Source organism: Pseudophryne corroboree, chromosome 5 (assembly GCF_028390025.1).
Source record: "Pseudophryne corroboree isolate aPseCor3 chromosome 5, aPseCor3.hap2, whole genome shotgun sequence".
NCBI lineage: Eukaryota > Metazoa > Chordata > Amphibia > Anura > Myobatrachidae > Pseudophryne > Pseudophryne corroboree.
The window spans coordinates 455,216,529-455,232,501 of NC_086448.1; the positions used below are offsets into that span (position 1 = coordinate 455,216,529).

General features: G+C 45.0%; 1 protein-coding gene and 1 long non-coding RNA gene across 3 annotated transcripts in view; one reads left to right on the plus strand and one right to left on the minus strand.

The window, feature by feature from the left end:
* LOC134927860 (uncharacterized) overlaps positions 1-15,973 on the plus strand; it is a 167,893-nt gene that overhangs the window by 145,011 nt on the left and 6,909 nt on the right. The gene's annotated exons all lie outside the window — the stretch shown is intronic.
* The window catches only part of MED10 (mediator complex subunit 10), a 93,761-nt gene continuing 88,528 nt past the window's right edge, over positions 10,741-15,973 (minus strand). The window contains exon 4 of one of the 2 annotated variants that reach the window (XM_063922933.1): positions 10,741-12,507. In XM_063922933.1, coding sequence (XP_063779003.1) covers positions 12,409-12,507 — 99 coding nt within the window. In that variant the 3' untranslated portion in view covers positions 10,741-12,408. The remainder of the gene's footprint in view (positions 12,508-15,973) is intronic. The other variant, XM_063922934.1, reaches the window with a different exon arrangement.

Here is a 15,973-nt window from a genome sequence, read left to right on the forward strand (position 1 = left end):
AGCAGTCGACAACAGATGCTTGGGTACAAGAAGCGGTATCTCTGGGTTATGTTTTCCCTTTCAAGAAGCATCCTCCTCGAAGGTTCTTCTGCACCAGTCCGTCTCATATAGAGACGAAGGCCAGAGCCCTGCAAGAAGCAGTTCAGAAATTGCTTCAGTCAGGAGTAATTATTCCAGTACCCCATGCACAATGGGGACAGGGTTTTTACTCAAACCCATTTTTGGTTCAGAAGCCAAATGGGTCATTCTGGCCAATTCTCAATCTCAAAATGTTAAACAAATACATTTGGGTACCATAGTTCCACATGGAGACATTACGCTCCATAGTTTTGGCCATGGAACCAGGGGATTACATGGTATCTCTGGATATACAGGATGCTTACCTGCATGTTCCTATAGCCTTGTCCCATCAGTGTTCGCAGGTTCGCCATCCTCGAGCAACATTTTCAGTTCCAGGCCTTACCCTTTGGGTTAGCCACAGCACCCAGAGTATTTACCAAGATCATGGTGGTTATGGCGGTTTATCTCCGCAAGCAGGGGATAAGAATCTTTCCATACCTTGACGATCTTTTAATCCTGGCACAATCCCAGGAATTGCTCTTGCGCCATCTACAACAGACAATAACTGGTCTACAGAAGCACGGATGGCTCATAAATTGAGCAAAGTCGCCTCTGATTCCGTCACAGCGGATGATTCACTTGGGGGCTGTATTGGATTCAAGTCTGCAGAAAATATTTTTACCTCGGGAAAAGATATCCAAGGTGCAGTTAGTTAATGACTCAGGAATTGTTACACAGCCAAATAATATCAATTCACGCAGCAATGCGAGTGATGGATTTGATGGTGTCAACATTCGACATGGTGGAGTATGCACAATTCCACTCAAGACCTCTGCAGCATCTGATTCTGGCCAGATGGAATGGAGTAGATCAGACAATAAAGAAACAGACGATGGTACTTCCAGTAAAGGTAAAAAGGTCATTAGTCTGGTGGCTGCAGACATCCAATCTAGACAAGGGGAGACCCTTTTGGATATCAGATTGGGAGATCCTGACGGATGCCAGTCTTCAGGGCTGGGGAGCAGTGTCCAGAAGATTATGGTTCCAGGGACAATGGACCACAGAAGAAAGTTGCCTGCCAATAAACCTGTTGGAACTCCGGGCCATATACATGGCACAGATTCAGGCAAAGGACATTCTGCAAGGAAAACTAGTCCAGATCCGTTCGGACAATGCAACGGCAGTAGCGTACCTCAACCATCAGGGAGGAACTAGAGGCCAAAAAGCAATGAAGGAGGTAAGTCACATACTAAAGTGGGCAGAACTTGTCCGCAGTGTTCGTTCCAGGAGTCCTAAACTGGGAAGCGGACTTTCTCAGTCGACACACCATTCGAGCAAGCGAATGGGCTTTACACCCAGAAGTTTTTTCAGACTTTAGTAAACAAGTGGGGATTGCCAAAGATAGATCTCATGGCGTCTCGTCTGAACAACAAAGTACTGGCATACGGGTCAAGAACAAAGGATCCTGGAGCGATCCTTGTGGACGCACTGCCAGTGAAATGGGACTTTCATCTGGCATATGTTTCCTCCAGTCTCCGTTACCCAGGGTGGTGTGGAAAATAAAGCAGACAAGGGGAGCCGTGATTCTAATAGCTCCGGCTTGGCCCAGAAGGCATTGGTACATAGATCTACAAAGGATGTCGATGTCGTACATAGATCTACAAAGGATGTCGATGGATGAATTCTGCTCCCTCAACGTCCAGATCTACTGATGCAGGGTCCTTGTTATCACAGGCATCTGGAGCAACTGTCTTTGACGGCGTGGCTATTGAAACCTCTATCCTGAAGTCAAGAGTTTTCTCACAAGTGATTTAAACTATGCTCAGAGCAAGGAAACCCTCATCAGCTCGCATTTATCACCGAATATGGCAAACCTACATTCATTGGTGCAGTGAAAGTAGTATGGATCCAAAATTGTTCAGAGTATCCAGAGTCTTAGATTTCCTTCAGGCAGGAATGGATAAGGGTTTGAAGGTGGCTTCCTTGAGAGTTCAAGTATCAGCATTGACTGTATGGTTCCAAAAGAAAATTGCCAATTTACAGGATGTGCATACTTTTTTCCAGGGAATGCTGCGCATTCAACCACATTTTGTTCCTCCTGCAGTGCCTTGGGATTTAAGTCTGGTTCTCAAAGTTCTTCAAGTTGCTCCGTTTGAACCACTTAATAAAGTGGATCTTAAACGGTTGACAGCTAAAGTTCTCTTTCTACTGACTATGACAACAGCTAGAAGAGTGTCAGATTTAGGAGCGCTGTCATGTAAATCTCCTTTTCTGATTTTTTTATCCAGATAAAGCAGTTCTCAGAACTAGGTCTGGTTATCTTCCTAAGGTGGTATCCAAGTTTCACCTTAACAAAAAAATTGTAGTCCCGGCTTTTCAGGTATCGGGATTTCTGCGGGAGAAGCGTCGCTGGACGTAGTCCGCGCATTAAGAATCTACGTGGATCAGAAAGGTAGATTCTCTCTTCATTCTCTACGGATTTCATAAGCGGGGATGGCCTGCTATTAAACAGACGCTGGCAAGATGGCTTCGAATGACGATTTCAGAAGCATATTCTCAAGCTGATCTTCCTGTTCCGGCTAATGTCTCTGCTCACTCTACACGTACGGTAGGTCCTTCATGGGCAGCACAACATGGGGCTTCAGCAGAACAGATATGTAAGGCAGCCACATGGTCTTCCATTAACACATTCATTAGACATAGTGCCTTAGATACTTTTGCCTCTGACGCTGAATTCGGGCGTAAGGTTAACCTGTCCAATCAGGAGCGTCCCCACCATTAATATTTACTTTGGGAAGTCCCATTGTTATCCTGTGGACCCTGCCGGAGAAAATAAGATTTTAAACCTACCGGTAAATCTTTTTCTCGTAGTCCGTAGAGGATGCTGGGGACTCCGTAAGGACCATGGGGATTATACCAAAGCTCCCAAACGGGCGGGAGAGTGCGGATGACTCTGCAGCACAGATTGAGCAAAAAGGAGGTCCTCCTCAGCCAGGGTATCAAACTTATAGAACTTTGCAAAGGAGTTTGAACCCGACCAAGTAGTAGCTCGGCACAGCTGTAGCGCAGAGAACCCTCTGGCAGCTGCCCAAGAAGAGCCCACCTTCCTAGTGGAATGGGCCTTGACCGATTTAGGTAACGGCAATCCCGCCGTAGAATGCGCTTGCTGATCGTGTTACAGATCCAGCGAGCAATAGTCTACTTTGAAGCAGGGGCACCAATCTTGTTGGTTGCAAACATGACAAACAGTACTTCTGTTTTTCTGACTGTAGACGATATGGCCACGTAAATTTTCAAAGCCCTGACCACATCAAGGGACTCGGGATCCTCCAAGTCACGCGTAGCCACAGGCACCACAATAGTTCATATGAAAGGATGAAACCACTTTTGGCAGGAATTGAGGACGGGTCTGCAATTCCGCTCTATCCATATGGAAAACCAGATAGGGGCTTTTATGTGATAAAGCCGCTAATTCCGACACTCGCCTAGCCGGAGCCAAGGCTAATAACATGACCACCTTCCAAGTGAGATTTTTCAACTCCACCGTTTTAAGTGGTTCAAACCAGTGTGACTTAATGAAACTAAACACCACGTTAAGGTCCCAAGGCGTCACCAGAGGTACAAAAGGAGGCTGAATATGCAGTACTACCTTCACAAAAGTTTGTACTTCAGGGAGAGAGGCCAATTCCTTTTGAAAGAAAATGGATAAGGCCGAAATCTGAACCTTAATAGATCCTAATTTTAGGCCGAAATTCACTCCAGTTTGCAGGAAGTGAAGGAAACGGCCCAGATGGAATTCTTCCATAGGAGCTTTCCTGGCCTCACACCAAGAAACATATTTTCGCCATATACGGTGATAATGTTTAGATGTCATGTCCTTCCTAGCCTTTATTAGCGTAGGAATGACCTCATCCGGAATACCCATATCCGCTAGGATCCGGCGTTCAACCGCCATGCCGTCCAACGCAGCCGCGGTAAGTCTTGGAACAGACATGGCCCCTGTTGAATCCAGTCCTGTCTTAGAGGAAGAGGCCACGGATCTTCTGTGAGCATTTCCAGCAGATCCGGATACCAGGTCCTTCGTGGCCAATCTGGAACAATGAGGATTGTTCTCATTCCTCTCCCTCCTACCATTCTCAACACCTTGGGTATGAGAGGAAGAGGGGGAAATACATAGACCGACTGGAACACCCACGGTGTCACTAGGGCATCTACAGCTACTGCCTGAGGGTCTCTTGACCTGGTGCAATATCTCTGTAGCTTCTTGTTGAGGCGGGACGCCATGTCTATCTGTGGTAGTTCCCACTGACTTGCAATCTGTGCGAAGGCTTCCTAAAGAAGTCCTCTATTGGATGCAGGTCGTGTTTGCTGAGGAAGTCTGCTTCTCAGTTGTCCACTCCCGGAATGAACTGCTGAAAATGCGCTTACATGATTTTCCACCAAGCGGAGAAGCCTGGTGGCTTCTGCCATTTCCACTCTGCTCTTTGTGCCACCTTGGCGGTTTACATAAGCCACTGCGGTGGTGATGTCTGACTGGATCAGAACCGGTAGGTCACGAAGCAATGTTTCCGCTTGCCGAAGGGCGTTGTATATAGCCCTCAGCTCCAGGATGTTGATTTGAATACAAGTTTTTTGACTTGACCCAAAGACCTTGGAAGTTTCTTCCCTGTGTGACTGCTCCCCCACCTCGCGGCTCGCGTCCGTGGCTACCAGAATCCAGTCCTGGATGGCGAACCTGCAGTAGGTGAGCACTCTGCAGCCACCATAGGAGAGACACCCTGGCCCTAGGGGACAGGGTGATTAACTGATGCATCTGTAGATGTGATCCGGACCACTTGTTCCGTAGATCCCATTGGAAAGTCCTCGCATGGAACCTGCAGAAGGGAATGGCCCCGTAAGATGCCACCATCTTTCCCAGGACCCGAGTGCAGTGATGCACTGACACCTGTTTTGGCTTTAATAGTTTTTTTTTACCAGAGTCATTAGTTCCCGGGCCTTCTCTATCGGAAGATAAACCCATTTCTGGTCCATATTCAGAATCATACCCAAGAAGGGGAGATGAGTCATAGGAACCAACTGCGACTTTGGGATATTGAGAATCGAGCCGAGTTGCTGTGACACCTTCAGCGAAAGTGACACGCTGTTCAACAACTGCTCTTTTGATCTCGCCCTTATTAGGAGATCGTCCAAGTATGGGATAATTGTGACTCCTTGCTTGCGTAGGAGCACCATCATTTCCGCCAATTACCCTGAAATTGGTAATGACAATACTGTACCGTAATTCTCAGGTACCCCTGATGGGGTGGATAAATGGGAACATGAAGGTATGCAGCCTTTATGTCTAGATACACCATAAAATCCCCCCCTTCCAGGCTGGCGATGATCGCTCTGAGCGATTCCACCTTGAATTTGAACCTTTTCAAGTATAGGTTCAGAGATTTAATTTTAAAATAGGTCTGACCGAACCGTCCGGTTTCGGGACTACAGCCAAGGTTGAGTAATATCCCCTTCCTTGTTGAAGGAGGGGTACCTTGAGCACCACCTGTTGGAGATACAATGTGTGAATTGTATTTAATATTATCTCCCTTTCTGGGGGAGAAGCCGGTAGGGCCGATAAGGAAAACCGGCGAGGAGGCACCTCTTCGAATTCCAGCTTGTAACCCTGAGAAACAATTTCTATTGCCCAGGGATCCACCTGTAAGTGAACTCAGATGTGGCTGAAGAGTCGAAGACATGCTCCCACTGGGGCGGACTCCCTTAGCGGAGCCCCAGCGTCATGCGGTGGATTTAGTAGAGGCCGGGGAGGACTTCTGTTCCTGGGAACTAGCTGTGCCCTGCGCCCTTACCTCTGGTAAGAAAGGACGCTTCTCGTACTTTCTTGTTTTTCTGCGACCGAAAGGACTGCATTTGATAATGTCGTGCTGTGAGGGAATATAAGCCAAAAGATCAGATTTACCAGCTATAGCTGTGGAGACCAGGTCCGAGAGCCCTTCTCCACACAATTCCTCACCCTTGTAAGGTAAAACCTCCATATGCCTCTTTTAGTCGGCATCACCTGTCCATTGCATGTTCCATAGGACACGTCAAGCAGAAATCGACATAGCGTTGACTCTAGAACCCAGTAGACCAATGTCTCTTTGAGCATGTCTTATATATAAGACAGCATCTTTTATATATCCTAGGGTCAATAACATGGTAACCTTATCTAGGGTTTCAATCTCCGCTGATAAGGTATCTGTCCACACTGCTACAGCGCTATAAACCCCTGCCGACACAATCGCCGGTCTGAGTAGTGTACCAGAATGTGTGTAAATGGACTTCAAAGTACTTTTCTGCATGCTATCTGCAGGATCCCTGAGGTTAGCTGTATCTTGGTATGTCAGCGCTACCTTTTGGGTAAACGTGTCAACGCCTTGTCAACCCTAGGGGAGGATTCCCATCGTATCCTGGCCCTAGCAGGGAAAGGATACGCCATGAGAATTCTTTTGGGAAACTGCAGTTTCTTGTCTGGAGATTCCCGCTCTTTCACACACAATTCATTTGGTTCATGAGAGGGGGGAAATGTTATCTCAGCTTTCTTCCCTTAAACATGTGTACCCTCGTGTCAAGGACAGAAGGGTCATCAGTGATATGCAAAACATCTTTTATTACAATAATCATATATTGAATACTTTTCTGCCAGTTTTGGCTGTAACTTTGCATCATCGTAGTCGACACTGGAGTCAGACTCCGTGTCGGTATCAGTGTCTATTATTTTGGATAGTGGGCGTTTTGAGACTCTGAAGGTCCATGCGACATAGGGACAGACATGGGTAGACTCCCTGTCTGTTCTCTAATCTTTTGTGCAATAAATTTACCTCAGCACTTAATTCCACATATCCAGTCAGGTGTCGGCGATGTCGATGGAGACACCACACACACACATTTGCTCCATCTCCTCCTTAGAAGAGCCTTTTACATCAGACATGTCGACACTTACCGACACCACACACTCAGGGAATCCTCTTATCTGAAGACAGTTCCCCCACAAGGCCCTTTGGAGAGAGAGTATGCCAGCACACACCCAGCGCTAATACCCCAGGAAAAACACACAATGTGTTTACCCAGTAGCGCTGTAATACTATTATTTGCTGCCAATTATGTGCCCCCCCCCCCCTCTTCTCTGACACCCCCTTTCACCGTGGATAAGCAGGGGAGAGTAAAGGAGAGCTTCCTCTCAGCTGTGCTGTTGAGAAAATGGCACTGGTGAGCGCTGAGGGAGAAGCCCTGCCCCCTTGGCGGCGGGCCTCTGTCCCGCTTAAATATAATAAAAACTGGCGGGGGCTCTTTATATATACAGTGCCTAGCTGTATGTATATGTGTATATATATATATATATATATATATATATATATATATATAAATGTCCAGCAATAACAGCACACGGAGAATTTCTCAGCAGAAAAAAGTGTATTTAGAAATATTTCTAAATACACTTTTTTCTGCTGAGAAATTCTCCGTGTGCTGTTATTGCTGGACATTTATCTTGGATTCTGACATGCACCGGAGGAAGATGTATATATGTTTGTGAGTGCCGGTATTTACTGGATGGATATATATATATATATATATATATATATATATATATATATATATATATATATATATATATATATTGCCAGAAATGAGGTTTATATTGCTGCCCAGGGCGCCCCCCCTGCGCCCTGCACCCTTACAGTGACTGCCGTGTGTGAGGTGTGTGGGAGCAATGGCGCACAGCTGCAGTGCTGTGCGTTACCTCAGTGAAGATCATGAAGTCTTCTGCGCCTCTGAAGTCTTCTTTTCTTCTCATACTCACCCGGCTTCTATCTTCCGGCTCTGTGAGGAGGACGGCGGCGCGGCCCGGGACGAACTCCAGGGTGAGACCTGTGTTTCGACTCCCTCTGAAGCTAGTGGTGTCCAGTAGCCTAAGAAGCAGAGCCTTGAAACTCACAGAAGTAGGTCTGCTTCTCTCCCCTCAGTCCCTCGATGCAGGGAGTCTGTTGCCAGCAGGCTCCCTGAAAATAAAAAACCTAACAAATATACTTTGTCAGAAAGCTCAGGAGAGCTCTCTGAAAAGCACCCAGTCTCCACTGGGCACAGTATCAAACTGTGGTCTGGAGGAGGGGCATAGAGGGAGAAGCCAGTGCACACCAGATCTAAAGTCTTTCTTAAAGTGCCCATGTCTCCTCCGGAGCCCGTCTATCCCCATGGTCCTTACGGAGTCCCCAGCATCCTCTAGGACGTAACAGAAATATACGTTATGGTAAGAACTTATCGTTGATAACGGTATTTCTCCTATGTCCACAGGTTTCCACAGGGATCCCACTCTGACGCACCTGATTTGAGAATCTTTATACTCACTAACCTCTTCCATGGAAGAGTGTGCATGTGTGTTCTTCTCGCCTGAATAGGGTTCTACATAATGCTCCTGCCTAAATGCTTTGGAATACAACCGATTTGCCTGAGCCAGTGGGCGGGGATATGTGGACGAGCCCGTTGCATCCTGGGAGGACTGAAAGCTTGTGATCGTTTGGTGCCAATCTGCTGTCGCTCCATCATATCCCATTGTTATCCTGTGGACATAGGAGAATTACCGTTATCAACGGTAAGTTCTTACCATAACGTACATGTCTGACAACATGTGCTATGGGCATAATTTATAAAAGCAGAATACACAAAGATGCTAAGTATCCTGATTTATATGACATTTGAAACATCTAGAAGGAACTACACACACACACACACACACACACACACACACACACATGCACAGTACAGTATATAAAGGATTGGTGTTTTTACATAATAAAACTCACTGGACCACTTAGCAAAACAAAACTGTACATGAGTAATGCCAAGTTATGGAACCTCCAATTTGTAATGTAGTCTAGTGGAATGTACGTAGCATTATGAGCCTGATTCAGAGTTAGACTGAAGTCTAAAAGCAGATATCACGATTATTAGCTGAAAGCATCAACTGCATGCTCCACACAATGCATACGCACCTTGACAGAGGATAGAAGACAGACTGGTTCACTAAATGTGTGGCCTGATCTGGGCAACTACCTTCCAAATGTATGGGAAAGAGCCATCCCATGGGAGTGTTTTGGTCGTGTGACCATACTCTGCTAATTTGAGGAATGTGTACAGGGAAAGGCTGTTTATTACAAATATTTTGCACCAAGCACAGGGCTGTCATAAGTGCCAATATTAACAATGACGACAACTTAGTGGCCAGAAAATGGGAGCAAAAGGACATGGGTTGGTGGGTTAAACATATATACCAGTCATGTTTGGTTAATAAAAAAAAATACAAAAAATACAAAATGAAACCCCAAAAGGTACTTTACTGCCCTCTCCCTGTAATATTTTGTCCATAGAAAAACAATATACCCTCATAAAGTGACAACTTATCAGCAGACCTTTTAAACAAGCACTACAAGCTAGAACAAAGAAATGTTAGACAACCCAGCAGGAAGAAGCTAGGGGCGGCAAGTGAAATCTCTTGGGGGCTGCATGTGGGCTCAGGGCCGACTGTCGTCCATCACTGTGCTAGAGTGACATACAAAGCAAACAGGGGTTGGGGTGTTCTGCTGCAGGTTTAAACATCTTGTCTGACAACCTTTGCTCTCCACTTAAAATAACTTAACTAGGGTAATTTATGTGCTCTTTCCTCATAGGAGATACAGATATTCTCATACATGATTACTAGTCGTGCCAAATGCTCTTCTCGGCGCACCAGGGGTTAGATGTATGAAGCAGCCAAACGAGTGGAGAAAAGTGTGCCAATGGAGAAGTTGCCCATGGCAACCAATAAGCTTTGACATAACATTTATCAAGTACATGCTATAAAATTATTACTAGCAGCTGCCATAGGCAATGTCTCCACTGCTTAATAGATCTTCCCCCAGATCCTGTGCATCAAACATGCTTTATACGCGAATGCGCATCTTTCTTGTAATGGGATACAAAACCACAGTGATTACCTTGATGTGTGACCCATGTATACACATCTGTATACGAAGCGCTGCAATGCAGTGGGCAAAGCTTTTTTTTTTCACGCCAAGCTCCGTTATGCCTCATCTACATATATTACTAATATTTAGTATGAATTCTCATGCAGATAAAGTCACAGCGTGGTGTTTCAGGTGCAGTTGTGGTCTGTCTGCCCCAAGTGAATAAGAAGCAAATGTAAAGAAAAAGGCACCTTAAGCCGCATCTTGTATAGAGCCTAGGTATATGAAGACACATCTGTAAGCAGTTGCATACATACAACCATAATGAAATTAAATCTCATTTAATAGATTTACGTCTGTGCTCTAAGGAGTGTGCCAGAGTTAGTGTGATATTTATGATGACTATTAAAAGTTAGAGATGACAGTTTAGTTGAGATGAGATGGGGTTAAAGCTCCGCAATTAAAGGGACTCTTGAAGCAGACTTTACTGGTGGCAGAAACTGGAAATTAAAATTTAAGCATGCAATACAAGTATTTTAATAATTTTTAGACAAGCCAGGTGGTTGTTCGTGATTAACTATGTCTCATCCACATCAAACTCAGAAGTGCCAATTTGTAACAGAACTGCATAGGAGTCTGCAAAAATTGGAATACAATTTGTTTATCTAGAAAAGATATTTAAAAGTACTGCATAACAACAAGCTTGTGAAACATGACATTTTTATTATATCACATTAATGTCCATAGTAAATTTTAACCAAATTTATTAACATACATCACATTTATAAATACTAATTTACAAGAGAAGATGAGGGGGGAAATATTGAACAAAAAAATATATAAATTATAGCATAACGCAGTACAAAAACTTTAAAATTATAACAAAGTAAAACGTTGTTTTTGCGTATCAGGCACTGCATATGTTATTCTTAAAAGAAAGAATATTCCTTGTTGGTATTTTAAAAATGATGTGTGGGTGTGTACTATAGTAGGTGAAGAATAATGGATCCTCAAAATTTGCCAAGTATGTAAATCTGCAGAATACAACGGGTGTGGTATAGCTCATAGACAGTTAAGAGATGACAGTAATAAGTTAGACACTATATGGTCGACAGTCAAAAGTCAGACAAAAAAAATAAATACTTTTTTTCGGTGTTTTTAAACTTTTAACCCAAATTTGGTGAAATTGGTCCCCTCGTGGGCTCGCTACGCTTCGGGCTCGGTGTCTCGCCACAACTTTACTAAAAGGTAATAGTTTGTGACATGGATAGTAAATGAGGCAAAAGTTGTAAAAAGCACAGAAAAAAAAAAAAAAACACTTGTGTCTGACTTTTGACTGTCGATCATATAGGGGTATATTCAATTGAAGTCGGATCCATTCCGACATTCATTTGTCGGAATGGATCCGACCTGGGCTATTCAATGCATTATCAATTCGACTTTAAAAAAAAAAAAAGTCGAATTGAGATGCAGGAGCTCAGAGCCGCGGGCAGACGGGGGAGAGCAGCGCTACAGCGCTGCTCTCCCCGTCTGCTCGCGGCTCTCCCCAGTCTCTCAGCCTCTCCTCCTCAGCGGCAGACAGCGAGCGGTAACTGCAGCGGCCGGGGGGGACCTGTCATGCGGCAGCCGGGGTGCGCTGCCGGGAGCATGGCCGGGGAAGGCGCCCATCAGAGGTAGTGCTCTGCAGCCCCGCCTCATGACTCCACGTCCCTCCGCTCCCTGTCTTGCATCACAGCCCACGCTCACGGCAGTGTCCACCCGGCTCCAGCAAGCGAGGTCTCGCTTGCTGGAGCTGGGTGGACGCTGCTGTGACATCATCCAGCGCTGCTCTCGGCTGTCCCCAGTCTCCCCCCTCTCCTCCACTAAGGTCCCTCATCTCAGTCAGACATTTTTTTTATGTCGGACTGAGATGGTCGGAAACTGGACCAAATCGTGTCGAATTTGGCCCCGTTTCCCTCAAAAGTACGTGAATCGGCAGCTATACAGCCTATTCACGTACTATTCGAAAACTCGAATTCCCCGATTTGTAGAATAAAATGAGCTGGGATTGAATAGGTCGAATCACGATTCGACCTTAAAAAGTCGAAAACTGCCGTCTTTTTGACAGGCGGCAGCTTTCGACCCTGATTGAATATACCCCATAGTGTCTAACTAATGACTGTCTATCTTTTAACTGTCTGTCTATAGACAGGAACCCAACACAACAGCTTCTAAATCAAACACTACACAGGTTGACTATCCACAGTGATCGTGTAACCAGTTTTCAGATAATGATGCCTACAGAGCGCTACCAGGAATCCTCTCACAGATAAACATTATCCAAATTTGTAATTATAATCTTCCCAGGATTGTTGCAGCACTTAACATATTGCTATGATGGTGGGTGGTCTTCACCTCTGACTGCTTTGTACTTGGCCATATCTTCAGGAAAAACTTTACTCAACTCTTGGATCAAAAGGCTTTTGAATTTCTAAAGAAGAAAATAGTGGAAAACAGGCATTTCGTTATTGTTAACAAGTGGCTAGAATATAAAGCAACACAAACAAAACCCAAATTACTTCACAAACAGAAAACAAAAATAAATAATGTAAGACTGGGTACAAGGGCATAGCTACCATAGGTGCAGGGAGTGCAGCTGCTATGGGACCCAGGGCTGAGAGGGGCCTGCCTTACCTATGACATGTGTTATATACACATTTCTTTCACCATTGGATGGTACGTGGGTGCCCTTACAAACTTTTTCTTGGGGCTTACAATATATCTAGGTATGCCTCTGTACCTGCTCATTGTAATGTGGTAAATGAACTTGAGGGCATTAAGTTACATAATCTGAACTGGAGCACTGTAATGTGGGGCAATATGAAGTAGAGGCACTAAAACGTTGTATAATGTGAGCTGGGGGCACTAACGTGGCATAATATGAATTGGGGACACTCACAATGTGAAATGAGGGTACTGTGTTTCATAATGTGCACTGGAAGCCCTACAATGTGACAAATGTGAACTAGTGCAGTACTATGGTTCAAAAAATAAACTTGGGCACTATTATGGGGCATTAAATTAACAACTGTTGCGTAGAGGTGTCTCTAGAAACATTAGGACAGGGGCCCCTTAAAGATGTTGCTATAGGGCCCACAAAGTTCTGGCTACACCCCTGGCTGGGTATATATTATGCTGGCTGATCTGGTAAGCATACACGCTTACCAATCGACTGCTCGATATGTTTGTGCAGATAGGACAACTGAACGGGCATTTGAATTTGCCCATCCAGCTGTGATGCCAGTCCCTGCAGCAAGTGTACGGGCAAGTCAGTGGGTCTCCCGTGAACAATCAGACAGGACTATATATCTGAAATCTACATCGGCTGTGCTGCAGCACGACACTGTCTGAATGACATCGATCACAGGCACATTGGTTGTACACACCTGCTAGAAATAAATCATTTGTCGCTCGAATGAATATATTGTTCTAGTATGTACTCAGCTAAAGCCTTAGAACATTTGGCATTTTTAGTTTTATTATTTTGTAGACAAACTTTGCTGACTTACTTGAACAGTACTATGCAAGTTTACAGTGGGATGGGGAATAAAGCAGTCTACAGAACAATGTCAACAACCCAATACAAAGTCTATTAGAACAGAGAAATAATTATTGTTTAGTCGATAGATGCTTCAAGGACACAAAGTGGGACTGGCAACTGCACAGATTTAAAAGACTATTAGCAAGCAGGCTGTGCTTCATTTCCTTCCACTAGGATTTATAGCACTCTGAGCTAATTGCTGGTATTAATGGTATGTTCCAGGCCTGATATGAAATCATGTTCAGAGTAGCTAAGCCACTGAACAGTAAGGGGTAAATGAACTAAGGTGGGTGTTTTTTTTTTTTTTTTTTTAGAACTGGTGATGTTGCCCATAGCAACCAGATTTACTATCTTCTAGAAGTAGCTAGATAAAATGTTACGTAGAATCTAATTGGTTGCTATGAGCAACATTACCAGTTCTAAAACAAACTCGCACCTTAGTAAATTTACTCATTCTTTTACTGGTTCACAGTTTAAGGTGTGCAGCAATTTGCGTACAGAGAAGGAAGAGAGAGATGTTAAGTTGCATAGACATGGTGAGAAATCTAAGATTAAGACTATACAGTCAAAATCTTAAAGAAAGTCAGTGCACATCTAAAGGTGCTTGGCAACTTGCGATCCAGATGTGCTGCCCCGTGGGTCGGTATCACAAGGCTAGATAGACTGTGCAGGCAAGTCAATCTCGACTAGTGTGCAATTTAGTGGTGGGGACGCTCCTGATTAGACAGGAGAATCCTTCGCCCGAATTCAGCGTCCTGAGAGGCAAAGGTATCAAAGGCATAATGTCTAATGAATGTGTTAATGTAAGGCCATGTGGCTGCCTTACATATCTGTATTGCAGAAGCACCACGTTGTGCTGCCCACGACGGACCTACCTTACAAGTAGAGTGAGCAGAGACATTAGCCGGAACAGGGAGATCAGCTTGAGAGTATGCTTCCGAAATTGTCATCCCAAGCCATCCTCTTGTGAAACCCGTAGAGAACAAAAAGAGTATCCGTCTTTCTGATGGTACTGGTACGATCCACGTAGATCCTTAAGGCCCAGACTACGTCCAACGATGCATCTCCCGTGGAAAGGTCCGGGTTCTGGAAGGCTGGGACTACAATTTCTTTGTTAAGGTGGAACTTAGACACCACCATAGGAAGATACCCAGATTTGGTTCTGAGAACCGCTCGCTACGGTTTAAAAAAAAAAAAAAAGGGCCACTCGTAGACCTTTGTCCATTCCTGCCTGAAGAAATGCCAGGACTCTTGAAACTCTGAATGCCCTAGGGTCAAGTTTCCGGTCACTGCAACACTGTATATAGGTTTGCCATAGTCGGTGATAAACGCGAGGAAGGTTTCCTTGCTTTGAGCATAGTTTGAATCACCGGTTGTGAGAATCCTCTTGCTTTCAAGAATGGTCTTAAGAGCGACGCCGTCAAAGACAATCGATCCAAGTGCTGGTGATAGCAAGGACCCTGAGACAGGTGATCTGGACGTTGAAGGAGTAGAAATGGAGCATTCATCGACCACCTCTGTAGATCTGTGTACGAATGTCTTCTGGGTCAAGCTGGAGCTATTAGTATCATGGCGCCCTTTCCTTGTTTTACCTTTTGCATTACCCTGGGTAACAGGGCGATGGGTGGAAAGACATAGGCTAGATGAAAGTCCCACTTCAGTGACCAGGCATCCACAAAGATCGCTCTAGGATCATTTGTTCTTGACCCGCATGCGGGAACTTTGTTGTTCTGGCGTGATGCCATGTGATCTCTCTCCGGTAATACCCATTTGTCTACCAGAATTTGGAAGACCTCTGGGTATAAAGCCCATTCGTTTGCCTGAATAGCGTGTTGACTGAGAAAATCCGCTTCCCAGTTTAGGACTCCCGGAATGAATACTGCGGACAAGGCTGGAAGATGAAGTTCTGCCCACTTTAATGTGTGACTTACCTCCTTCATCGCATACTGGCTGCGAGTTCCTCCTTGATGGCTGAGGTACGCTACCGCCGTTACATTGTCCGAGCGGATTTGGACTGGTTTCCCCTAAAGGATGTCCTTTGCCTGAATAAGTGCCATATATATGGGCCAAAGTTCCAATCTATTTATTGGCAGGCAACTTTCTTCCCTGGTCCACTGCCCCTGGAAGCAACTCCTTCCTGACACTGCTCCTCAGCCCTGAAGATTGGCATCCGTTGTCAGAATTTCCCAATCCGATATCCAAAAGGGTCTCTTTGTCCAGGCGGGATGTCTGTAGCCACCAGGCTAATGACCTCCTTACTCCCTGAGTAAGGACAATAGTCTGCGTTTTTATGGTCTGATGAAAACCATTCCATTTGGAAAGGATCAGACGCTGCAGAGGCCCCGAATGGTACGGA